This window comes from Miniopterus schreibersii (assembly GCF_964146895.1).
Source record: "Miniopterus schreibersii genome assembly, chromosome: 2".
Taxonomy (NCBI): domain Eukaryota; kingdom Metazoa; phylum Chordata; class Mammalia; order Chiroptera; family Miniopteridae; genus Miniopterus; species Miniopterus schreibersii.
In genome coordinates this window covers 144,167,321-144,193,332 of record NC_138102.1, presented here as the reverse complement: position 1 = coordinate 144,193,332, position 26,012 = coordinate 144,167,321, and the positions used below count along the sequence as shown (strand labels likewise).

The 26,012-nt window shown below is 46.1% G+C and overlaps 2 protein-coding genes across 7 annotated transcripts in view; one reads left to right on the top strand and one right to left on the bottom strand.

Moving 5' to 3' along the window:
• The window catches only part of PFKM (phosphofructokinase, muscle), a 46,886-nt gene extending 36,904 nt beyond the window's left edge, over positions 1-9,982 (top strand). For both annotated transcript variants that reach the window (XM_081129875.1, XM_081129876.1), the window contains exons 8-23: positions 274-382; positions 500-595; positions 843-935; positions 1,565-1,690; positions 2,837-2,901; positions 3,382-3,445; positions 4,196-4,345; positions 4,755-4,825; positions 5,203-5,290; positions 5,376-5,528; positions 6,017-6,181; positions 7,207-7,268; positions 7,501-7,612; positions 8,937-9,036; positions 9,116-9,221; positions 9,459-9,982. In XM_081129875.1, the coding sequence (XP_080986001.1) occupies positions 274-382; positions 500-595; positions 843-935; positions 1,565-1,690; positions 2,837-2,901; positions 3,382-3,445; positions 4,196-4,345; positions 4,755-4,825; positions 5,203-5,290; positions 5,376-5,528; positions 6,017-6,181; positions 7,207-7,268; positions 7,501-7,612; positions 8,937-9,036; positions 9,116-9,221; positions 9,459-9,603 (1,705 nt within the window). In that variant the 3' untranslated portion in view covers positions 9,604-9,982. The remainder of the gene's footprint in view (positions 1-273; positions 383-499; positions 596-842; positions 936-1,564; positions 1,691-2,836; positions 2,902-3,381; positions 3,446-4,195; positions 4,346-4,754; positions 4,826-5,202; positions 5,291-5,375; positions 5,529-6,016; positions 6,182-7,206; positions 7,269-7,500; positions 7,613-8,936; positions 9,037-9,115; positions 9,222-9,458) is intronic.
• Positions 9,983-10,449: 467 nt separating this feature from the next.
• ASB8 (ankyrin repeat and SOCS box containing 8) lies at positions 10,450-20,265 on the bottom strand. Of its 5 annotated transcripts, none has more exons than XM_081129882.1 (4): positions 19,384-20,265; positions 16,460-16,623; positions 14,911-15,015; positions 10,450-13,102 (listed from the first exon to the last, which is right to left on the bottom strand). In XM_081129882.1, the coding sequence occupies exons 2-4, from the start codon at positions 16,586-16,588 to the stop codon at positions 12,470-12,472; spliced, it is 867 nt and encodes a 288-aa protein (XP_080986008.1). In that variant the 5' UTR covers positions 16,589-16,623; positions 19,384-20,265; the 3' UTR covers positions 10,450-12,469. The 5 variants fall into 5 exon arrangements, with proteins under 5 accessions (XP_080986008.1, XP_080986010.1, XP_080986009.1 ...); XM_081129884.1 differs by having other exon boundaries at positions 10,450-13,238; positions 19,384-19,523; XM_081129883.1 differs by having other exon boundaries at positions 16,460-16,619; positions 19,384-19,486.
• Between the last annotated feature and the right edge of the window lie 5,747 nt (positions 20,266-26,012).

The window sequence follows — 26,012 nt, the reverse complement described above, 5'->3', positions numbered from 1 at the left end:
TGTGTACGTGCACAGGCACGCGCGGCGTGAAGGAACAGGCAGTGCTCTGAGACTGGAAGCCACTGTGGGAGGTGATAAGGAATCGAAAGTGCTCTTCAGGGTCAGACTCTCATTGAGAAGCTGTCTGAAAGGTGCCCTTACCCTCACCCCAAGAATGAAACTGAGGATCCTCAGTGTTTTCATCAACTGCAGGGACTGGCAAACCTGTTGGTGTAGGTGAGGCTACCTGTGGAGTGTAGCTCCTAAAAGTGATGCTTCTGGTTCTCATCTCAGATACCTGGCCCTTGTCACCTCTCTCTCCTGTGGCGCTGACTGGGTTTTTATTCCGGAATGTCCACCAGATGATGACTGGGAGGAACATCTTTGTCGCCGGCTCAGCGAGGTACTGGCACTTTTTCTTTGCCCATAAAAAAATATCCCTCACCCTGTTTCACTGATGATCCATTTCCCCTCCATCGGTTTCATTCCACTGACCATTTTCCTCTTTGTGCTTGACCAGACAAGGACCCGTGGTTCTCGTCTCAACATCATCATTGTGGCCGAGGGTGCGATTGACAAAAATGGGAAACCAATCACCTCTGAAGACGTCAAGAACGTTAGTATGAATGAAGTCAGAGATGTCTCGAACATCTTACCTAAGCCCGGCCCCATTCCCTGGTGATTTCTGAGTTTCCCATTAGTCCTTCTGCACATCTGTCCCCAGGGTTCCTGCCCCCTGGCTTCCCCTGACCCAGGAATCAGTACAACATAAGAGGGTACATTGCCCATGCTTTATCTACACCTCTGTTTGCTCTCTTTGACTCTGTATACCCCTTTCTCTGTTCCTCTCTTGGTCTCTTCAGCTGGTGGTAAAGCGTCTGGGATATGACACCCGGGTCACTGTCTTGGGGCATGTGCAGCGGGGTGGGACCCCGTCAGCCTTTGACCGAATCCTGGTAAGTCATGGGGCTCAGTGGCTCTCCTGCCTTAGAACCTCGGCTTGCTGTCCTCCCGCTGCACGACTGCACTTCACCAGCACAGGGCCTTAAACCTCGGTCATGCTGTCCCGCCACCAGCCTCTGCGCTGCAGTGGCCGGGGCCCGTTCTCCTACACTCAAGGCTTCCCTTCTGTTGCAAAAAATGATAGGAAACTATATGCTCCCCCAGTGGTGAGGTCTGATATCTTAGAGTTGTGAGCATTAGTGAAGTTGTTAAGATCTAACCTCAGACACTCAGTTTGAAGCCTCATATCCTACTTTCATTGGAAGAGAGAGACGATATTCTTCCTTGTTTTAGCAATAAGAAGGTAATAGTATTAAGACTCATTGATCCCCTTGACTAGTGGGCATGTTTCTCTGGAATCAAGTAGACTCCTTGTGGTTCCGATTGCAAAAGGTTAAAGAGTCTTGAAGCTTTAGATGACATCTGGGTAGGGAGGTAAAGCCCAGTAAGTTCTTGGCTCCAGTCCTTAAATGTGGAACTCAGCCCTGTGAGTTGGAAAGAGCTTTAAGTGCGCTGGTTACCCAGGCCAGGCCAAGATGGGGAGGCCTGAACCAGATTGTCTTTGCTCCTTTGACTCCTACAGGGCAGCAGGATGGGTGTGGAAGCGGTGATGGCACTACTGGAGGGGACCCCAGACACCCCAGCCTGTGTGGTTAGCCTCTCTGGCAACCAGGCTGTGCGCCTGCCTCTCATGGAGTGTGTCCAGGTGGTGAGTACTGACTCCAGCGCCCCTTCCTAACGCTCTAAACCTGTCTCTGAGCTGGAGCTTATGGGGAAAGAGACCAACTCCAAGGCTGCTGGCACAGGAGTAGAAGGAAGGCAGCACTATGGAGTAAGAGATGTCTGGGGAAAGGATGCAGTGGGCTTTGCACAGCACCTGTAATCTCTCTAACCCAGCCTCAGTTTTCCCATCTGTGAAATGTTCCTAAAGAATGGGAGACTACATCTTGCCTAGTAATGAGACCCATTATCTCATGATATCCGACCTCAAACCCTGTCATCTTGCGTTTATTAGAAGAGAAATGCAATATCTCTCCAAACTTTATTAAAAGCAGGGGAATATTAATGTCTAGTTAGGTAGCTTATATCTTCCTCTGATTTCTACCCTGAACATGTTTCTCTGAACCAACATGAGGTACTAATACTCACCTAGAGGGTTTTTACAAGGATTGGAGAGAAGCTGTGTGAAGGTCTGATGCAGGGCCTGGAAACTGTTGCATGCTCAGGAAATGTGGCTCTTATAGAGGAGTCACTCTGATACCACAGAGCAAACATCGTGGCTGAGAGCTCAGGCATCTGGCCTGAATGCTCAGGGCTGGCCCCCCACCTCTTGGGGTGCTTCTCTCTGAGACTCAGGAGTCCCAGTGACTTACAGCCCAGACAGGCTCCAGCCCTGCTTGGAACTGTATCTCTAAAAGCCCCGGAGCTAAAGCCCTGGCTCCCAGAGCAGAAGTCAGTAGTTGTGAAGCACATGGCTGGGATCAGCCCTTCTCCCTAACTGGGTTAGCTGCAGGGTCTTCATGCAGTCACTAGTTCAGAGGCCACTTTGACGCCAGGCCCTGGGTGTGGGATGGAGGAAGATGCTATTTTATCTGTGAGCACTGCTCCATTTTGCCCGTATTCTAATAAATAGAGCATTGGATCAGCCTTCCTCTATTGCTGCTCATTACTCAGAAAAAATTAAGGGAAAACCAAAAATACTTCTGTGAAAGTTTGGGGCGCATTGAAAAGGTGGAGTGCAGGGCGGGCAGGACCTAGTCACAAGCCCAGAGATAGGCAGTCTCCCCGTGGGATGGGCCTCCAGCTGTGCAAAACCTGCCCTGGAGTCGTGATTGTTGGTGTGCTCCTCCCTCAGACCAAAGACGTGACCAAGGCCATGAATGAGAAGAAGTTTGATGAAGCCCTGAAGCTGAGAGGCCGGTGAGGAAACGACCGGAAGCTCGCTAGCTGCGGCAGTGAGATGCCAAGTGAAGCCAAAAGTCATCAGAGCTTCTGACCCAAAATAGGAGCTGCTTTTTCTTCCTCTTTTTACTGTTTCTGCAAACTTTATTCCCCAAGACAATTAGTTGTGAGGTGACCAGGGGGCTCAGTTTATCCCAAGGATGCCCTCCCTGAGATTGGCCTTTTACAATCTGTTATTTCTCTATGTGGAGCCCGGCTGGATTATAAGTTTCTGTAGGCAAGGAAGGGCCAGTCTCTTGTGCTGAGCCTAGGAGGAGAGCGTTTGATGAATTAGTGCCCCCTTTGGACCCCCTGCCCAATCCCTGCCCTTGCCCAACTTATGTCCTTAGAGGTTTCCCCTGTGTAATTTCACAATGGGAACAAAGCTTCAGACCAGATCCCATTGGCTCCTGGCCTGGGGAATGGACTGAAGACTCCTGTCTCTCTCTCTATTTACAGGAGCTTCATGAACAACTGGGAGGTGTACAAGCTTCTAGCTCATGTCAGGCCCCCGGTGTCTAAGGTACCAGCAAGTTCTCCTACTTGACCCTCTCCCATGCCAGTCTCCCTTTAGGGAGTGCTTCTCCCAGTTCCTACTACCTACAGCCTTGCCAGCGTCTTTGCCCCACTGCCACCTTCAGTGCCGAATCCCTGACCTACTAAGATGATTTCCTTGTTAGCCACCCCAGATACCAGCCCTGTGTTCTTAGCGTGCCCTGGGTATCTCTAACCAGGACCTGTGCCCAATTCAGGGCTGACATGATAGCATGCAAGGAATGGGCAAAGGGGCTTAGGTATTATTTTCTCTGGGGAAATTTGGGAGTAGTCACATCTAAGTGCGTTGAAGCCACCTCTCCCATTGGAGTAGTGTTTCTCTAGTGTCAGAGTCACCTGCGCTGCTTATGCAGATTCCTGGGCCATTCCCCCAGAGGGAGTTCAGATCTGGGGCAGGCCCAGGAAGATGCAGGTGTAACGAGCTCCCTAGGTAGATGCTCATGCAAGTGGTCCAGGGATCTCACTTAGGGAAATTCTGCTCTGGAAGGTCTTATTTATTATATAATGATATCTGGGATCAGGGGCAGCAGCTTTGTTTGTTGATTTGTGATACAGAATTTTGCTTCCATTGTATGAGGGAGCAAGCTGTGCGGGTGTTCCCTGAGGGAGGGGGGTGTGTCCTGATCCAAGGACCACAAGGGACTCAGTTGAGCTTCCTTACTGACCTGCCCTACCCACCCCCGTTTCCCCTGCTCCCCCTCTGCTCCCTTCTCCACAGGCTGGCTTGCACACAGTGGCTGTGATGAATGTGGGGGCCCCGGCAGCAGGCATGAATGCTGCTGTCCGCTCCACCGTGAGAATTGGCCTCATCCAGGGCAACCGAGTCCTGGTTGTGCACGACGGCTTCGAGGGCCTGGCCAAGGGGCAGGTATGGGGACAGAGGGAGGGGGTGGTACTCGGGCCAAGGAGCAGTCATGGGGGATAGGTGTGGCAGGGGTGACTTGTCCTCTTTTCTTCCCCTGTTCCTCACCACCTTTCTCTCTCGGGGTTCAAGCAGAAGTAGACATTTAATTTTAGGACAGTAGGAACAGGCAAGGGCCACTGAAACAAACCCTTTGCAAGCAACATGTCGCATTTAATTCTCTCCCAAAGCTCAGCACAGGGCCTGCCACAAGTAGGTGCCCGTTACTTGTGAATGAGCAGGAAGGGTGGCAGATGTTCAGGAGGGGGGAGAAACCAATCCCTGCTGTTCCTCTTCCAGCCAGAGGGCTCAGGGAGGGGTCAGCGCTCAGGCAGGGTCAGGCCCTGACGCAGGCCTGTGTGACCTTCCCCTGCAGATCGAGGAAGCTGGCTGGAGCTACGTTGGGGGCTGGACGGGCCAAGGCGGTTCTAAGCTTGGGACTAAAAGGTAAGTGGCATTACAGGAGCACCCCTCCTACTTAACCCTTAAAGGTGTCTCTTGGAATGTGGCATCAGTTGTCAGGTCAGGGTCTGCTTGGACCACTGCCACTGTCTGGAATTCTCCCTAAGCTCACGGTTGCCTCAGAGAGGGCGACACGCCCACCCAGCCTCTTTTAGCAGCTCTGGCAGTTCAGAGCCTCCGGGTGTGTTCTTGGACAGGGGTGGGGTGGGAAAGGGCAAAAATCAAGAAATTATAAGGAAAGTGTCCTCTGTCTCTAACTTTTCTCTCAATGTTGCTGTCTCTTCCCCAAATTTCACTACCCTCCCTCCCCCCCCACCTACTCCCGCCTACCTCTACCCCTGCTCCCCCCCGCAATCAACTAGGACTCTGCCCAAGAAGAGCTTAGAACAGATCAGCGCCAACATCACTAAGTTTAACATTCAGGGCCTTGTCATCATCGGGGGCTTTGAGGTGAGTGCCCCGTTTCTCCCTGTCCCTCCCGGCCTCCCGCCTTGCCCTGCGGCGCCTCATCCGCACCCTGCCCCGCCGTCCTCAGGCGTACACGGGGGGCCTGGAGCTGATGGAGGGCAGGAAGCAGTATGACGAGCTGTGCATCCCCTTCGTGATCATTCCTGCTACGGTCTCCAACAACGTGCCCGGCTCCGACTTCAGCGTGGGCGCCGACACAGCGCTCAATACAATTTGCACGGTGAGCACCCCCCCCCCCCCATACCTCTGGCCAGGATTATAAGCCCTGGACTGAGTCTGGTCCTGGAAAGTGAGGTATATTTTTTTGTACCAACCAAGTGACAGCGTTTGAAACTGCTGCTTCAGGCCCAGGCATTTGCACAGACTATTTAACCATGCATATGGTGTTTGTGCTCCTCACCTGTGAGTCTGCTGACCCAGAAATGCGTCAGGACTCGGCATACCAAGTGTTTCTTTCCTTCCTGAGGTCATACAGCCTAATTCCGTAGTCTGAGCAGCAGAAAGGGTAGGTACACCTTCCCTCCGGGAAGAGAAGTTCCACAGTGTGCTTGGCAAGTGCGCCTGCCGTTCCTGGAGGCAAGAACTTGAGGTGTAGGGGCCCTGCTGGCCTGGGGAGGAGATAGTTCCAGTTAGGTTACGACAAGGGCCATGGAAGTGACAAGAATCAGATCCCTGACCCTGTCTTTCTATGACCCTTTGTCTTTGCAGACCTGTGACCGCATCAAGCAGTCAGCAGCAGGCACCAAGCGTCGGGTGTTTATCATTGAAACTATGGGTGGCTACTGTGGCTACCTGGCCACCATGGCAGGACTGGCAGCTGGGGCCGATGCTGCCTACATTTTCGAGGAGCCCTTCACCATTCGAGACCTGCAGGTACACAGCCACCCAGAGCCTGCTGGGTAGCTCTCCCCTGCCCCAGTCTGTCCCCACTGTCCCCACAGCGACCTGAGCTGTGAGAGCTCAAGATGAGGACGGAGCTGATTGGTCTGTGGAGTCCTGCGAGCACTGAGCAGGGGTCCCTAGTGTAACCTCACACGCACGACCGCAGTGCCCGTTGGTGGAGCATTCATTTGGAAGGGCGGCATGCTCCTCAGCCCTTTATGTGTTTTTCATTTTATCTTCACAGCAGACATGCAAGGGAGATACTATCTTCATATTACAGATGAGAGGTTTAGAGAAGTTAAACACTTTCCTAAACTCATAACTGATTGAGAAAGTTGGTGATCTTTCTACTACATCACAGCCGCCTTCCCAGTTTCTCCTGCTACCACAGTGGACTCTTCTCATTCCAGTTTTGAGGAGGGGATACCCTTTCACCTCCGGGCTGAGGCTCTGACTCTTCTTTTACAGAGGGACCATATGATCCTTATTTTCTAAGATCCCAGTTCACTGGAGGAAAAAAGAGCCACACAGTGGAGGGGGTGGCAGGCTGAAGGAGTTCCCTAATCCAGGACCCCAGCCAGCCCCTGCCAGGAGTGGAGGGCGGGACTCTTTCTCTCCTACCTCCAACTCAAACACCCAGTGAGGAAACTGGTTCCTCCCAGGTGAATCACTGCTGTGCATACAAGCAACACAGAGCAGAATCAGCCTCTCAGGGAACCAGAAACCCCTAGAAAGGGAAACTGAGAGTGGGGAGAGGGGGACTGGAACTGACAGTCACCACAGCTGTCTCCAACTTTCCTTCTTCCAGTTCTGCCTGTCTCATTTGGAGTCTTCATTTAAATTTCAGTCTGCACTGAACTTCGTAAAAGAATCAGGCACAGTTGAGGCCCAGGGGTGTGAACAGCTCTCTTCTGGGTCCTTCTCCCTCTAGGAGAAGCCTGGTGAGAAAGAGGTCTCTGCACTTGCCCAGCCTTATCCACTCCCAGCAGGCTCAGGATTTACTGTTTCATTTTCAGGCAAATGTTGAACATCTGGTGCAAAAGATGAAAACAACTGTGAAAAGGGGCTTGGTGTTAAGGTAATTCATCCATGGTATGTTCCTAATAGAAGAGAGAAAATAGGCTTTGGCCCTAGCCCACAGAAGGGATCCATGGTTGGGATCCACAGGTTGAGGAATCTGTGGATACAAAGGGAGAGAACCTGAACCACGGGAGGAGACAGAAGAAGGCAGAACAAAGCCTGCAAAGACAGAAAGGGGGTGCAGGGCTGGGGAGACAACCAAAGTCACGGGCGTTTGGTCTACCTGGCAGGAACGAGAAGTGCAATGAGAACTATACCACTGACTTCATTTTCAACTTGTACTCTGAGGAGGGGAAGGGCATCTTCGACAGCAGGAAGAATGTGCTTGGCCACATGCAGCAGGTAGGGAAGACGCCCCAGTCATGCCCTTCACCAGACAGCCGTAACCCCCACCAGCCTCGAGGCTCCCACTGGCCTCTGATCTGCTGGAGGCTGTCGGTGCTGCCAGAGACCGTGAGCCTACAGTCTTTTACAGTCAACCAAAACATCTTTATCCTGGAGGTGGCCTTAGAGATTATGTGGCCCATCCTCTTCATTTAGGGCAGGGTTTCTCAACCTCGGCACTATTGCCATTTGGGGCAGGATAATTCTTTGTCATGGTGGCTGTTCTGCACATTGTAGGACAGTTTAGCAGCATCCCTGGACTCTACCCACAAGATGCTAGTAGCACCTCCACCCTCAGTCATAACAAGTGAAAAAGGACTCCAGACATTGCCAATGTTCCCAGGAGGGCAAAACTGTTTCCAGTCGAGAACCACTGATTGCAGTGAAGAAAATGAGGCCCAGAGAGGAGAAATAATTCTTTCAGGGCCATTTATTAAGCGTGGATGAGAGCCAGAATGCGCCTAGTCATAGCTCTTCCTACCACACCATTTCATACAGAACCTGTGGAATGAGTACAGGCGCCTTGCTGCTGTTGGGCCCCATCTCCACTAACTGGGTTTCAAGGGAAAAGGAATTCTTTTCTCCCACCCACATCCAATCCCCACCCAAGGTAGGCCTCACTCACTAATGGTACTAGTGGTCTGAGGCCTCCCCATCCCAAATTTCCACAGCTGATGCTACTTTTAAGCATTGGCCTTTGACCTTTCTTTACCCACAAATTAATTCCCAGTATCTTAATTTGAATGAGCTTATCAGCCCCTGCAGGAATGGGGTACTATTTTATTAAAGTAGGAAGACCTAGTTCCTGTTTTTCCTTCCCACTTTCCTGCCTACTTTCTCTTAGTTCAGAAAAAAATCTACGTTTTATATTATTCTGAGGTGCTACCAAGGGCATCCAGACTAGGCCACAAGGCACACTTCGATGTCATCGATGATGATGACAGACAAAAGCTGCTAGGTTGAAGAGGGGTAGGGAAGTGACCAAGTGGCCAATGAGACTAGAAGTACATGAATCTGGCAGTTGTGGAGCTAGGAGAGGCCACTATGAGACGTCTTCCCTTTACCTAATTAGTAACTCTCATACCTAATGGCCAGATATGCCGGCCCAGCTCACCCTGGTTCCCAGAACTATTTCAGGGTTTCCTTTCATAATTCGATTTCTAGATTCCTGTTTCTGGCTCTAAACCTGGGGCCCATTCTTTCCTTTTTCTCTGTGTTTCCAGGTATCTCTGCTACTTAATTAGAGTCCTTCCCTCTGTAATTTTTATGATTCTTTTTCTAGGGTGGGAGCCCAACTCCATTTGACAGGAATTTTGCCACTAAGATGGGTGCCAAGGCTATGAACTGGATGACCGGGAAAATCAAAGAGAGTTACCGTAATGGTAGGTGGGGTAAGAGGGTGAGGCCCCTCCACAGAGGCGGGCTCCCCAGAGTAGAAGCTGACACCATCCCTTGTTGCAGGGCGGATCTTTGCCAATACTCCAGACTCAGGCTGCGTTCTAGGGATGCGTAAGAGGGCCCTGGTCTTCCAACCAGTGACCGAGCTGAAGGACCAGACTGATTTTGAGTGAGTACATCTACTTCCTGGAGCAGTTCCCTTCCTGGTAGTTTCAGGGTCTACTTTCCCAGCCTGCTCAGTCTTCAGGCTTCTCTTAGGAGTAACACCTGTAGTTGTACCTACTTAAGATCTGATGCCTGTGCCCTGAATCCAGCCTCTTTTGCTCAGCTTCTTCCCATAAGCCTTTAGTAGAAGTTGATTTCACCACTGAAAGATTAAATCGTCATCTACCCCATTCCTTTGTAGACACCGCATCCCTAAGGAGCAGTGGTGGCTGAAACTGAGGCCCATCCTCAAAATCCTAGCCAAATACGAAATTGACCTGGATACCTCAGAGCACGCGCACCTGGAGCACATCAGTCGGAAGCGGTCTGGAGAGGCTCCTGTCTAAACGTCTTTGGAGTGAGGGGAATGGATTGTCTGGTCATGGTCAGCTCACCCCTGACAGACCCAAGTCCACATATTCTCAAGTGTAATTTTAGCTCAGTTTTCATTAGGTTTCCTTTTATTCTGTAACCGTAGCCAAGATCAGCTCTGGCTAGGGGGCAATGAGTGAAAGCTCCTTTTAGGTAGAATTTATCAAGACTTCTACCCAGCTTCATCCATCACACAGGCTGGGCTCTTCTAGTGCTACTGCTAGATTTCAGTTACTCGGTTAGAATTTTCCTAAAAATAAGCTTTATTTATTTGCAATAACAAAGTCTTGGTTCCTCTACTACATTTGCTACAGTGGCAGTAACTGCACTAATAAATGCCAACTTGTCACTGTGCTTTTGGATCTCCTGTTGTCATCTTCACAGGTAGGATGTCCAGACTGCCCGGACAGGACACCTGGGGAATGCAGCCCATGTCATCAGCCCATGGACTTCTGCAGCATCTCCTGGCTTTGTACACAGGGTCCTCGAACATAGTGCACTGGTCCTCACCTTCCTCCCTCACTAGTTGCTCCTGCATTCTCTCCAGTCTCCCTTAAGCTAAAGCTGTGTTTCTCCTTTTGATCATATACCTATTACCCAGAGTTGCTTTTTCCCAGCCACCCCATGATCTCTACTCCTCCACTGACAACCCAGGGCTCTCCCTTCTCAACTATTCCTCTATACTCCTTCCTGGGTGAAAGCCAGACTCCATTTATGGGGAGACTTGTATATTGGGAAATTGAGACACCTATTCTGGGACCTGGTTTGGTTGCAGTACTGTTTTGGAAAGATGTCAGTTCTTATTCAGCTTAACTTTTTTTAAAATATGTCTTTATTGATTTCAAAAAGAGGAAGGGAGAGGGGGAGAGATAGAAACATCAGTGATGAGTCATTGATCAGCTGCCTCCTGCATGCCCCCTACAGATCAAGGCTGCAACCTGAGCATGTGCCCTGACCTGGAATCTAACCGAAATCTCCTGGATCCTAGGTCGATGCTCAAATGCTGAGCCACGCCGGCCGCGCCAGCTTAATTTGTTTTCTGTTCCATGACAACAGTTTCTTCCTCCTCATTAGCCAGGTGCCCATGAAATGCAGTTGGTCTTCAGGATTGGGACTACAAATTATACCCCAAATGGTCAGGATGGTGCCCTGTTAATGCCAGGTTTAAGCTTAGCCTTCAATAACCAGATCCTGGCTCTCAGCACAGGCATGCAGAGTCCTCCCAACTCAGTTTCCTCACCTGCCTGATGAAGCAGGAAGAAGGTTCAGGCTTAAAAGGGATGGAGGAAGGGATTATCTCTAGTACATCACTTTTGCTGGCTCTCCAAAGCATTACTTCTATACCCTAAAAAACTAAGTGTAGTGACTGAGAAGCCATGTCAGAGTCCAGAATTAAAGCAGCCAAATGCCGTTTGTACAGGAATTAACAATAAATATCAAGCACTGTTATCACGGAATCCTCAAAACAGCCTATGAGGTGGGTGGTGACAGCCCCATTTCAGAGATGAGGACACGAGCTCAGGATGATTAGATAATGTGGAGAAAAGTAGAAACAGTAGAAACTGCCAAAGTTGCTTTTATAACTGTTTATTTTTTAAGTAAGCAAAAAAAAAAAAACACCAACAGCAAAAGGGCAAAAGCAGATATACTTTTTCAAATTAGCTGTATTAGCAGATTGTTCATTTTTATTTGTAGTTCCCAATTGTTTTTTTTAAAAAAAGTTTTTCAAATTTGCATACAGGTCATCTAAGATCAATGATAACTTGATCTAGTTTAGGGACATGAAAAGGAGTGTTTTTGACTAAGTATTGTTCACAGATCAAAACAGATCTTTTTTGGGTAGGTGGGCCATCTCAAAAGAAACTCTTATAATGCTCTTCCTCCAGCCCCCAACTCTATCCCCTTCACCAATATCTTGTATAGATCAGTAAAGAGCAAATTTTCCAAAACTGAAAGAAAAATAACTCCAAGCCCTTAGCAGAGTGAGCTTCATAAAGAGAATGAGAAAGAACCCTGGGAGAAGGCAGCCCAGCTCCTCCCCTACCAAAGCAAACACCTTCCTCTATGGTGCAGGAAATGCCTGCTAAGCCATTAGAGCAAACTGGCTTTCAGGAAAAGAAAGAACTGTATTAGAAGAAAGTTCTTAGGACTGCTTAGAACCTGCTATCCTACTATGTGGAAAGCAGCAAGACAATCTTTCTGAAATAATATTGCTGAATTATTGTAATCCTTGGGCACAACCATGGAAAAGAGGCAAAGACTGCTATTTCTTTTGATGGTGAGAAGGGGCCAGTCCCTTCTGAATGCCCCATGAGGTGGCACTCTAGGGATACCATCCAGCCCAGTTCTCAATCTGCATACTATCTGAGGTGTAGTACGTTCATCTTTGGGCCACATGTTAGCTGGAATTTCCTTAAACTCCTTCACAGATATGTTAAAATGCTTCAAGAGGATTATTTGCAGCGTTAATATGTCCCCAAAGGAAAACTGAACACATTCTCTAAGTACCTTGCACTTTTCATCTTCCTAGAGGAGCTTAGGTTGCACTGTTGACTTTTTCCCTAAAGGGAAGGAGGGGGAGACCTCTTCTTCACAGGGTGCAATATAAAAAGCAAAGTAAACAGAAAACAAAAGTGAGAGATTATTTTTGTTGTTGTTTGGTTGCTTGGCTTGGGGAGAGGAAGTGATGTGGAGGTTACTGTTGTGACATGTTGCCTCAAAATATAAACCACACAACAGGGACAGCTGCTTTTCCTGTTTCCCAAGACAAAGGGACAGTAGCAGTGCGAGGAAAACCTCACCCAGAGTTGCCTGCTTGATGGTGCAAACGTCTTCTCCAGGCTATTCTATAAGTAACAGGTATTCCTTCAGAGAAGCTGGCAGGGGAAGGCCCTTCACTGCATCTGGCAGATACTGGAGTCCCAGGCTACGGCGCACAGCATAGCGAGAGAGTGTTTTTAGAGTTCCTGGGGCTGAGCACAGAACAGTCAGTTTTTCACATAGCTGCTGGTCTCTGGCCACTTCTCGTGGCATGGTGCCATTTTTCCTCAATTCAAAGTGTCCAACAGCCCTGTGGAGGAGCTCAAAGCAAGAGTCCTCTTTCTCAGTTCCAAGTCCCCTGACTAGCAGAGCCACCAGGCGGGAGATGGGTGTCTGCCCTTTTAGGTTGATGACTCTGACCTCCGCACCATAGTCAAGAAGGATGCTGACGCTCTCAAGATTTCCTTTCATGGCAGCCCAGCTGAGTGGGGTGTCATTGTTGTAATCCAGGGCATTGACAGAGGCCCCGCTCTCTAGGAGGGCCCGCACACATTCAGCATTGTTCTTAAAGGCTGCCCAGTGCAGTGGGGTGTCTCGGTTGCCATCCAGGGCATTGGGGTTTGCACCATACTCCAATAGGACCTCCACGCAAGCTTCATCCTTCTCAGCTGCATAGTGGAGGGCTGTTCGGTTGTAACCATCGAGGGCATTCACCTGAAGAGAGGGAGGAACTATATTACAGTAGATAGACTCCTGAGGACGACAGGCGGGCAGAGAAGCTTGCATGTTTATCACTGCCTTTGCTTGTAATGTTCCGAACAAGAGGGTCAACGAGCAATTCCCAGGGTACCTTGGCGGTCAAGGTGGAGATATGACAGAAGCTTAGGAACAAATAGAAAAAGAACTGCCCCCAAACAACCAGCACTGTTACATGCTTTGATTGGCTGGCCTGCATTATTTAGGAGTTTGCTGCTACTGTTATTGTTATTCACTAGAACCTCTACGAGAGAGTAAGGGCTAAAGAAAGAGAAGATGAAGTCTAAGTCCCTGTAACTACTCTGAAAGGCCCTGACTGGAAAGCAGCCTGAATATACCAGCCAGAGTAAAGGTTCTGGATCATCTGACTTATCCTGACTCATCCTGTGGCTGAGGGCAACCGGACTGAAAAATAATGAGGCCAAACAAAGCTCTGCCCACATAGTTCTGCTGTGCTCTTTAGCCACACAGGGAAGCTCAAATTGTTAGTCCAAGTGAGCCCCTTGCAGAAATGTGCTGTGGAGTCACAAGAGAACCTGGATGAAAGCGTGTGGAGGAAAGAGCCCAAATTTCCCAATCCTGGAAAAGCAGCTGGCTTGCTAAAAATCAGCATCACCTGCAATATTTGAAGGCTACAAAGACTTCAAAACCCAAATTTATATATAGTATATTATCTTCCCTCATAAAATACAATAAAGAAAAACAAACATTTTAACTCACTTCAACCTGTTTAGCTAAAAACTGTCTTTTCCTAAGATATTTTCACTTACATCATTGACAGTAATCACTGGCTTTCATTTCAGGGTCACTCACAAAAGCTATGGAGTAGATAATGACAGTAGAGGACAACATGGCTGTGTGGAGATCAGATGCTGGGGCTGCCCCTTGGGCTCACTGACCAGTGTGTTTGGGGCCTGCACACCAGCTTCATGGCATGTCTGATTCAAATTAGCACCTCAGCATATGCACGTTAAGGTTACTCACCTAGAGTCAAAACGGCTAATATATTTAACAAGCAGTTAGCAATTACTACATGCCAGTGCTCTAAACACTTTACAACCTTATAAAGAAGATACAATTATCATCCCCATTTTACAAACAGGGAAACTAAGGCAAAGGAAGGTTAAGTGACTTGTTCAAGGTCACGCAGCTGGAAGTGACAGGTGGAGTTCAAATCCATGATGTTTGGCTCCAGAGTCTATTCTTTTAATCACTCATACTATGCTGCTTCTTGCCAATGCCAACATAAATTAATCTATGGTTTTTATGTTAAGATACTCATATCAGAAGACAGAAGCAAGATATACTAAAACAAAATAATTACTGGGCAGAAATAGCATAAGTCACCCAATACTGAGGAAGGGATTTCCTAATGACATGTATCTCCCAGTGATGGTGGTATTAAAGGTGCACATCTGGTAGCAGGTCCCACATGGTTTAGATTTAATCAGAGTTGAGGGACCTCTTGGACAGTCAATAGGCAATAAAAGGATTAAGTGGAAGTATAAACAGCTCCAAGAGGAAGGCAGGGAGAGAAAGGGGAGATAAAATTCCTTCTGCCTGGACAACTTAAAAAAGAAAGGCAAAGGAATGAAATCTTACGATGATTTTATATATTTGCCATTACATTTTCCTTTAATATTGGCTACACCAATGTCACCACGAGCTGGAAGGTGGGAAGAGATGGGAGAAGAAAGAAATTTTAAGAAAATGTGGAGCTCGAGTTTTAGTGAATCATTAATATGTGACCATGTTAAGAACATTACCTCAGCTCCCTTTTCCAGGAGTAACTCCACACAATCGGCATCGGACACCATGCAGGCGCAGTGCAAGGGCTTCAGTGTGCCATGGGTGCAGTTCACATCTGCTCCCTACGGCAGAAGGAAACTTCAGTCAGCGTGCTCAACTCTGGCTTATTGAGCAGGATGGAACTCAGAACTGAGTCCAGGAGGAAGAAGGTTCTAACTCTACTGTAAACAGACTAGTGGTCTCAGTTTCTATTCCTAATAATTAAATGACATTATGATGCTAATATTCAAACCAAGTGAAAACACTGACGATGAATAAAAGGGACTGTTAATTCTTTAAATCAAGTTATTTTCTCCACAAGATAGCCTGCCAGAATGTCAGTTAGACATCACTGAGGACATAACCGGATATGTAAAAGTGGTGGGAACCTTATCAGGCAGGAAAACTGGAAAAGCCTTCTATGACCACTATGCTCTGAAAAAGTCAGGAAAGTGAGTCTGTCAGATTGAAGCCAGCAAAACAGGCATGTTCTTTTCGCCATTCAACAGATGACCATCACTAATAGTAAGGTCATCTTAATATTATCTTTTTGTTTACAAACATTTTCAAAGTAGCCTCTTAGTATCAGCATTCTCTGCCATCTAGCCCTTGCTGGTACTTTTTTTCCAAATCTGATCAAGGAGATGGAGATACCACAGTCAGACCAAAGTCACTGAATGACTCAGCAGCAGAGCTAGAATTAGAATGTGACAAAATTTCTCCTTCGGAGCCTTCTGATACCACTTTTGCTAAGAACAAGCTAATGCTGCGTGACTTTTTCTTCTCACCACTGTGCCATACAACTCTGAAGCAGCTACGGAGCTCTAGGCTGTAAATAAGGATTCTAAAGTTGTTAAAAAGAATGTACAGAAGTAACCATCTGGATGCATTTTCTAGTAATCAAAAAATTACCCTGTAACTTCTCTTCAACAGGAATAATATACAGAAAAAGGTAGCAAAGACCTAGGATACACTAGTCACGTAACAGAAATACTGAACAGTAGTGGTTAAATATCAGATACTAAGGTGTTTTCGTAAGTCAAAAATTACCATGCATTTGAGGGGTTGATACTATTCTTTACAGAACTAGAAGTGGTAGCTGTTGTTAGGATAGAAGGCAGGTGATATCTCTCCATGTAATCATAAACCACAAGGATTTGAAAACCACTTCTGCTCTGCTGGTCTCCTTCCTCCCTCAGTACAACATACGTAGAAGACTTTGAGCTTGATGGATCCCGTAGGTACCATATCCAGACAGAGATTTCACAAAGAACATGAGACCAGGGTAATCTAGAACATATTTCCTGAAGGAAAATATCAGATGCTCAAAGTGAAAAGGAGAGGGGAAGAGAAGCAAAAAATAGGGAAAATATATTTCACTGGTCAAGTTAATACATTTAAGAATATGTAAAATCTCTGTGATCTTGAGCTGAGTTAAAGCTGCAAGTCTGTAATCTATTAGGATTCCCCAGGAACTTTCCCAGTTCCCCTCCCCAAGGACTCTCATGTGGGTAACAGCACACTCACCCCTCTGATGAGGTCCTCTACATTATCATGTGGGAAGGAACGAATGGCAGCAATTGTTCGGATTAAGCGCTCTGAGAGAGAGTATTTGCTCTGAATGCTCTGCATAATATACCACATACTGGAACTCATCAAGGCTCAGGGTATGTTCACATGCTCCAAACTGCCTGAAACAAAGAAGTTTTAGGCATACGCAACGTCACTGAGCATACCTGTCCTTAGGGGATAGGAGTCCTTCGAGGCCTTCCCAATACTAAAAGCAGATTTCAAAGAGATCAATATTTAATATCATTTTCTCTTAATCATAAGGAAAAGGAGTAATAATAGTTGCTTAGGGAGCTGGGTTAACCTGGACATGGATGACCTGACCCTTAGAACCTCAGTTTACTCTCTGACCTAGCCTGGCACAAGATTTCCCCAAGAAACCCCAAAACCCCCATGGAGTTCGGTGTGGTTTAAAACAAGTGTACACAAAGAAGACATTTTTTAAAGGCTGAAGATGCCACAAAACATTCTTTTCCTCCTCTGGATTTTGTGGTCTTTATTATCAGCACCACCTTTAGGTTATTTGATATATTTAGCCTTGCAGTATAGTTATATTCATATGGTTTCTCCACCTAAACTGTAATCAATTGGAAGGCAAGGTCCCTATCTTCCACTTTTTTGCCCATGTAAGGCCATCCACAGAGTCTCACAAAAGTAGGTATTTAATAAATATTGGTTGATTGATTGACTAAAGGGTATGAAAGTGATTGTTACCTGTGAGAAGAGAGGGAAAAGGCTAAGGAACAAATATATTCTGTTAATGACAAAGCATCTGTGAAATAGTTTAAAATATTTTCAGCAAAGAAAAAATGGATTATATTTGAGGTAATATTCTAAAATAAGAAAGAAAAACAAAAGTACAACTCTGGAGTCATCTATATAAAATTAGAAAAAAAATGCAAAGTTTACACCAATGACACATGCAGTTGTAGAAAAATAAGCAGATTAAAAATTAAAAATTTTAATAACTGGCCATTTATGACAACTGAGAAATAGATTTGGGCAAATATATGTGTTGAAACCACATGACAGAGTGGCCTAGGATGGAAAAAGAAAATAATGCAATATACTTAAATTCAACTATGATAAAAGTTTTGGCTGTATAACAGCCATTTACTAGTTGGGAAACATTTAAACTTACACCAAAGTGGAGCAGCACTTCAATGAAAAAGCATTTATCAAAAATTGTAGAGAAAATATAGTATGCAGTATCAGCCCTCTATATGTAACTGTTTAAAATCTGTGTTATTAAACCAAAACTTCCTTGGGGGTAAATATAATGTTCTTTTCTTTTTTTTTAAATATTGATTTCAGAGAGGGAAGGAGAGGGAGACAGAGAGATAGAAACATCAATGATGAGAGAGTCATTGATCTGCTGCCTCCTGCATGCCTCCTGCTGGGGATGGAGCCTGCAACCGGGCATGTGCCCTGAGAGGGAAATCGAACCCGGATGGATAGGATCCTAGGTCGACGCTCAAATGCTGGGCCACGCCCCACTGGGCAATATAGTGTTATTTTCAATAGTGCCTGGCACATGGCAGGTTCTCAATAAATATTTGTTGAACCAATGTAAAGTTTATTACTTTGGATCTTAAAAAATTCAAGACTTGTAATTAAACACATTATGCATATGATGATTACTAAGGGAAAAATCCTAAAATTATTTTGGGCATTTCATACTATGTAATTTTTGCTTTTTGTGATAGAGTATCCCCTCATACATTATATAACATACTATAAACCTAGTAGTTTCTATTTTGCTAATCACTGGCCATTTATCTGTTTAAAATAAGCAATGCAAGTAAAAATTATTCAATTCATAGGTATCAATGATTCGAATTGGGAATTCTCCCGTGTTATTATGAATAAGCTTACATACTTGTTTACATGTCTCTCTGCAATTTTCTAGATAGTTTAGAATTGGCATAATCTGTCCAACAGCTGCTACCTCCTCAGAGACAAGTGTCTGTATCTTATACTTCTTTGTTGCAAGGAAAAGGCAAAAGTGCATTTGAATCAGAGAGTCCAAGGATGGGGGCAGAAGACTGAGCATCTAAAGTGGAAGGCTTAGTCTGCGGTGGTTCTGTTAATCGGTTCTGGGCCATGACAACCTGAAGATGCTAAATAAACCCTGCAATCATTTGGGGGGCGCTCCCGGAACTCCTAACTCAGGATGTGGCCAGTGGTCCTCTGCTGCCGCCTCCAAGTTCCTGGTGAAGGGTGAAGCTCCAGGGCACACTGACAGCACTCACTGTCAGGAAGCGTCAAGAAAACCTAAACTCGACCTATCTCCCGTCTGCAGCCGTGCAGGGTTTGACCCCCAAGTGACTCCTTTTCTCCGGGGGACCTGAAAGCCCTGTCTACCCCGGTTACTTTCGCTTCGGATCCAGAGAAAACACCAAGGGGTTTTTATTGCGAAGCTAGAAGCAGAGTGGGAGGGAGGCGACATTCAACAGCTCCGGTCCTAGGGAGGCCCCGGCTTCCGCCCCGGGGGAGGCCTCGGCCCAGCCAGGGGCGCCCCCAGCCGCGCCGCGCCGCCGGGAGAGGGCTCGCGGCAGCTTCGTCTCGCCGCGACTAGGGGCCCGAGGGTAAGGGCACGAAATGCAAGGACGTGAGCTGTCAATTTCCGCGGGTGCTCCCCGCAAATTGCAGCAATCCCGGCAGGTCTCCCGGAGCCCGCCCTTCGAGAGGGTCGCGCAATCTGCGCCGCGGGAGCCCCAGGGCCGGACCCACCCCCGCCTCGATCTCCCAAAGGCCGGGACGAGGTCTCAGGCTTGGGGGCTACGGAGCCCGCGCGGGGAGTGGAGGAAGCGTTACTGGGCACGGCGCCCCGGGCTAGGGACCCTGGACGCAGGCAGTCCCGCAGCGAGGGCCGCACTCACCGAACCGCGGGGTTGAGCTGGGTCGTGAGAGCGGCTGTCAAGGAGTGACCCGGAAGCAGAAGTTGTCACCAGCAGGCCCTTCTGTTTACGGGACTTTAAGAGCGACTAGGACGGGCGCCTGCGCACGGACCGGCGTCCGCAGGAGGGACGCGCCTGCGCAGACTCCCGAAGCAGCCTCGGTCCGACGCGGCCTGGTTAACGGGTCACTGGCTCCGCTCGCCCAGAGGCCTTGCGCGCAGGCGCAGTGTGGCGCTTGCCGCGGCTGCCGCTGGCCTCGGTCTGCGGCTGGGGGACGCCGCTCCCCGGCCCCGCGGTTGGGCCGACTCTGTGCGGCCGCAGCTGCCCAGACCAGGCCTGCGGTGAGTCCACCCCCCCCCCCCACGCACCCCCTCCCACTGTCTCCATCTGAGATCGAGCCTGGACACCTCGTTCCCGGGTTATTCCCAAAGTCTACACTGGTTCAGTCGTTTAGGAGACTGAACTGTTTAGTAAGAAGAGTCCTTAGCAAATAAGAGAGACTTCCAGAATTATACTATTGGAACGCGTTTAAGCCCCTCGGAACCCTCCGGGATAGTGCCAGCCCTCACTCAGAAGGAGCTGTACGCCAAAGATAAACAACCGCCTCAGAAGTGCGGTAGCCCGGGTGCTGAGGGAAGAGGAGGCCCCTGCTGGCGGTAAATAACCGGTGCCACCGGGAGTGCCGCCGCCCCTGCGGTGCACTCTCCCCACGAAGCATAAACATTTAGAAGTCAGTGGCACACAGTGGTGCATGTAGAGTGAAGCCCACACAAAGTCCTGCGATCTACTTGGCAGCCCCTTTAGCTAAGGGTGCCCCAGCCCGCGCTCTCCGAAGCTTGCTCTAAGCAACAGTCTAACCAGTCTGAAAGGAAAGCGGGGCTCTGGCGGTTCACGAAATCAGCGAGGGCGTGGCCAACTGGAAAAGCTCAGGCCCTGTCTGAGAGAGCCGCCTCTGAATTCAAAAGGAAATCATGCCAGCGGGAATGTGTCCCCCACCTCCCGGCACTCTGCTATGGTGATGAGGTTTTGTTTTTTAAATATTTTTATTTTTAAAAAAGCTGAAATCTAGATTTTAAAAAAAGTGAATTCTCCCAAATTGCAAATGTTGGCAACTTTTTTTTTTTTTTTTTTTAAAGAATCATTTTCAAAAGCAGGCACATTAAACCTTCAAGCCAATTCCAAACCCTGGATTAAACGCTGCTTTGGTCATTGACAGCCTGTGGGGGAGTGGTTTAGGGGCAGTCCTCTGATTGTGAGGGAGTCTGGAGACTTGATTCAAGCTGTAGCTACATATTAACTACATTGTTTTTAATTAATAGATTTACGTGGGAAAATTTGAAGGAGCCTGAATGAGATTATGTGGAAGCTAGAGTTTCTCACCCCCACCCACCAGTCTACTCTGAGACATCAAATCAGTGAACTGGAAATGGTTTGATTCTGTGCCCATTGCTTCTAAACCAGAAACCTACGTTAGATCCCTGAAGAACATTAAACCTCCAAACATAGGGGCATGCTGATCCAAAATGGAGGCGCTATCTGTGAACCTTAGTCCTTCCTGACCACCAGCAGGGAGGATCATAAGAAAAATCAAGCCATCTGCATGCCTCGTCCAGACCTAACCTCATTTCAGTCAGTACCTCTCAAATTCCCATTTTTGTGTCCAGAACTGTGTGACTCACAATAGCCCAGTGGTATATTCTCCCCTGAACCCCTTAGATCCTACTTGGCTGGGGAATTAATGAAGTGAGAGGCAGAGATGTAATAAATACCGTGGGCCCAGGCCTGCTAATTCTCCCTCTCTCCACATCAAGGTGATGTTCTGATTGGCACCACCCACACCTTTCTCAAAGTGGAGCACACCTTCACACCACTGACCTATTGAGGTATTGTTGACTGCCTCTCTGGCCTTCACCTTATTAAGTCTAGCTCTAGTGGGCCTACTGCTCTGTCTCAGAGAATCTGATGCACAAAATAAGGAGGCCCCCACCTGTACACAACAAAAATGGTAGAGTCAAAAAGACCCAGCAAAACAAAGTACTGCATCTTAAGGGTAGCATCTGTCCCATCTCTGAAGTTCCATGCCGTGGCAGCTCTTGTTCAATGTCATGTGCCAATGAGGATGGTAGGGGAAAACCATAATACAGAAGACCTAGGTTTTCGTCCTGGCTCTGAGATTGGTAGTTATTTCATTCTATTTGGGGGGGGGGGGAGGGAGAGAGTGGGGCATCAGTATTCTCCTTTGTAAAGTGACAGCATGGGCTGAAGTAATCCCCAAATATCCTTCTATTTCTATAAATTCTGACTCTACATGATTCCTAAGCAAAAATTCCTGCTTCCAAAATTTTTACTCCCAAGTCTAAATAAGAACAGCTTTATGGTTATCATAATACTAATGCATAGAGTGTCCCCCAAAAAATGTAATCAGATACTTTGAATAATTATAAAGGCACTGTTTATTAAAATACATTTCATTTTCAAAATTGATCTATCAGCTATTAAAGTGTGTATACATTTTTGGGGGACACCCCATATTAACGGGACCTGTGAGGGCTTCATTATAAGATGGCCAAGTCTACCTAGTTTCTGTTACATTTTTGCTTCCTCTGGCTCATTTCTGAAACCTGGTAAAGACATTGGTGATTCCTAGCTTCAATTTTTCAATGTTACTTTTAAGATAAAATGTTTAAGCATACAATAAAACTAAAAAGAATAGTATGATGAACTCATTATATCCATCACCTATGTTTAACACATTAACATTTGCTAAATATTTTAAATCTAATTCTTTTGTTTCTTCATTGTTCATCCAGCTTTAGGGGTTTGAAATGAACTACTCAAACAATACCCACAGTTCCACAGCTTTGGGGAAAAATTTTTTTATGAAGTTTGATTTGACATCCCATAACTTTTCTAAAAACCTAAGCTCTTGTTTATTTACTCGTCTCTTCCTTGAAAAAGATGATTTTTTTCTCTGTGTTGTTTCATCTCTCAAAATTTCTTGGCTGATAAATGCTAGAGTATATAAATTCTAGGAAACTCCCAGCATGTTACAAATAAAAGAATGATTAGTCTCCCAGGGAGTGATAAAATAGGCTATCTATACAGATTATTTTATAGTGTTTCTGAGAATCCACTGTACAACCAAAGGAGATTTCAGATCCATTCATTCATCCATTCATCAAACATTTACTGGGCACCTACTTTGTTCTAAGCTCTGTGCTCAGCAGTGCAGGGAAGATAAAGATGGAAAGACTGGGACACAGATTTGCAAATGGTTAATTGCAATTAAAGATGATTATTTCAATGAAGTTTTATGTACAAAATCAGTGTTGAAGAACAGTTCTACTTCCTGTGAGATCAAGATAGTGTAGAGAGGGAGGGTCTGTGAAGATGCTCCTTGGGGAGAAATTTGCTTGTGCTGTTGAGTCCCCACTCCCCGCATACCCAGAAGGAGAGGCAGTACTTGTGCTGTACCTTCTCCTCAAGGCTAAGGAGGGGCTTCTATGGGACTAGAGAGCTTGGAAATTGTTCCCTATAGCTGTAAAACACAGAGAACTGCACCAACTCTTACCTATAAACATAAAGAAAGCAGTAGCCACAAAGCAGAGGTGGCTGCCTTGGGATCCACTGATTCTCCCGGATCTGATAGGGATGACAAGTGGGTAAATGTTTCCCTGGACCAGATGTGGGTCACATAGAAGACAGTCAGCATGGGGCTGCCTTGCGTCTATTCAAAAGGGCTGGAGGTGTGGAGGGAACCAGTGACCAGAAGTTAGAGATAAACACAGAAATCCTAGAACCTACAGAGGTTGTCACAAGTAACCATCTGTGTCTGTCTAGGACAAAGGGACTCACGTGAGAGGTCCCTGATGATGGCAATCTCCAAAGAACCTTTAATTGCACTCTACAAGAAAAAGAGTCAACTTTCGCCATCTGCCAGACTCAGGTAGTACAGACCCATCCTATCAAAACAGAACTGCCCTATCCCCTCAGCTGTCCAGCCTCCTCCCACTTTTACTCAGCAGATCAAATAGCAGTTAGCTAGTGGCGGTGGACATAAGTTGGGGAGAAAGCTGGAGGCAGGCCCACAGGAGGCCTTATGCAGGGGAAGGGAGGAGAAGTCTTAGACTAGTACCTTAGGATGAAGACTGAAGTCTTTGGTTACCATCTTAGACTGGAAACATTTTATTTACTAAATCAAGACTTTTTTTTTTTTTTTACTTAAAGCGACTGTCAATTATAGAAGAACGAACTAAAAAGTCAGGGAATCTGCTCAATTTTCCATTCAGGGGCAGGGGAAGATTATCACCTCCCAGTAACTTTCTTAAAAGGGAGTAAAGATCAAAAAGTAAAGTTGTTTTCTGATCACTTCCCATGAATCTTGCATTTAACATTCCAACTCCATCTTTATATATTTTAGCTTATTTCTGTTATTCATATTTTGATTATAAGTGATTCCATAAGTGTTTTTAATGTGTTGTATGTCTCATAAGACTTTTTTCATGATTTTTTTCTTCTCTGCCCTAATTCCAGTTCTGCTCTCAAAAAGTGTTGACTAGATAGTGTTGATTGACAGTACAACTAGTGTTTCTATTTCCAGATCCTGGCATAAACTTGAACTAGAAATTTGATAATGATGTTTTCCTTGTAATTATTGCTGCTCTCACTGTTCAACTTGTGTTAGTATCCAGTCTCTGTGAATAGATGCCATCGAGCTGTCCCAGGTTACAGATCTGGGTGTCTTGCTCTTTGAGCTTTGTGGCTACCTACTGCCCACAGGCCTTTTTGGGGTGAAGAACTCCTTTCTTCCTCTGCTGGCTCCAAACCCTTTCCTAATTTCACATGCAATCCTCTAGAGTGACAGTGTGCTGGAGGAGAGGAATTCTGTCTTGCAACCTCTCTAAGTGGTTACAGGAAGCCTTTCATAACAGTTTTCTGGGTTCTGGCCAGAGCTCATTAATTATTCTTCTGTCTAAAAAGGCCTCATCCTGCTTTGAATTTTCTCAATTTTTAGGGCTATTGCTTATAGGATATTCCTTATTTTAGAAACAATGTAGTGCTATGCAAACACCATCAGGACAAAGTTTCCATTTCTGATACTAGCTCTAGTTTCTTTACCTGTCTAAGCAAGTTATATTATCTAAGTTTCCATTTACTGGTCTGTACAACAGGATGAGAGTAACAACACATACCCCAAGGATTAATTTCACAAAACTTAGATCACATTTGTGGAGAGTGGTTTTGTAAACTATATAAATGTTGGTTCTTATCTGTGTCATCTTTGTTTTATTTTATATTTGTTCAAGGAGTTTACCAAAGGCCTAGTCTTCCCAGTTACATTGTAAGCACCTCTGAGGCAGGAACTTAGATTTTTTTCCTACACTTACCTCCCCCCCATAGCACAGTCCCAGACTCACAGTAGGTATTGGATAAATGCAAACTGAGTTGAACTAAAGTGAACTGCCCTCCTCCCAAAGACAGGAATAGTGGAATGCCTCTATGTATTGGTCCTGAGAAAGAACTCCAAGGCACATATAAAAGGAAAAATTGAAAGGGAGCTTTGGCAATAGAGCAAAAGAAAAAAAAAGTTCAGAGAAATATAATGTCACCTCATGAAATTTTTTATATACTTAATTAAACCTTGCCCTAGAGAAGGAAATTCATCCAAGAAAAGGACAGTATTAATGTGCAGCAGGGGTAGTCTCCCAAGACATGTCCTCAGGACTAAACAAGGACTTCTTTCAGAAACTGCTCAGAGGGAGACATGCTCTCAATACTCAATCTGCTCCCTTTCTTCTTCCCTTTAACTTTCCCTGAGGCTCAAGGAAATATATGAATCACTATTTTATGTTTTAAAATTAGCTTTTCATTAATATTTTATTATTTTTGGCCCTACAGTTCACCCATATTTTTCGCTATTCAAATAATTTTGAAAGATTTTTGAGGTACATAGAGAAAGATTGAGGAATTTTGAAAAAAAATAAAATTACAGTAAAAATACAAATACCAATGTTAATGATAATATTTACATTACATATTCATGATACTATTTTTCCAAGAATGTGGGGAGTTATAGGTAAATTTCCTAGCAAATCAAGATTTGCAGTAGACAAACTCTAGCAGGATTTTAAGATTGTTCAAAGAAGAAAAATTAACAGAGGAAATGCCACTTGCCTGTACCAGTGGGTGGTCCAGACTGAGCTGGAGAATCCTACTAGCAAGGAAATGATTGGATTCTCTGAATCAATTCCAGGGGCTTGAGAAGCAAGTTATGGTTGATCTCAGAATATTGTGCTTCCTGGAGTCCCCTGCTATTTCTAGTAGGAGTGTGTCTCCCCCTGGAGGAGAAATAGAGCATTTGTTCCTTCAGGCTTCTTAGTCAGAGTTCAATAGTAATTAGTTCATTCATTCACTCATTCATCCATCCATCCATTCACCCAGTAAATACTTATTAAATCCTATTACTGTGCTGTCCCTTATGATAGATGCTGAATATTCAGCTGAAAGTCAACACAGTTCTTGCCTCCAGGGAAATTGTAGTTTAGTGTGAGAAATAAACATTAGCTCAATAATCACCTGAATGCCTAAAAAAATCACAATAGCGATAAGGT

Excerpts from the sequence above, each read along its gene's own strand:
- ASB8 (XM_081129882.1), bottom strand. The coding sequence starts at position 16,588 with ATGAGTTCCAGTATGTGGTATATTATGCAGAGCATTCAGAGCAAATAC. Across the intron at positions 15,016-16,459 it reads TAGAGGACCTCATCAGAGGG|GGAGCAGATGTGAACTGCAC; the intron begins GTGAGTGTGCTG and ends CTTCTGCCGTAG. Across the intron at positions 13,103-14,910 it reads TCCTGGAAAAGGGAGCTGAG|GTGAATGCCCTCGATGGTTA; the intron begins GTAATGTTCTTA and ends CCCTCTCTTCAG.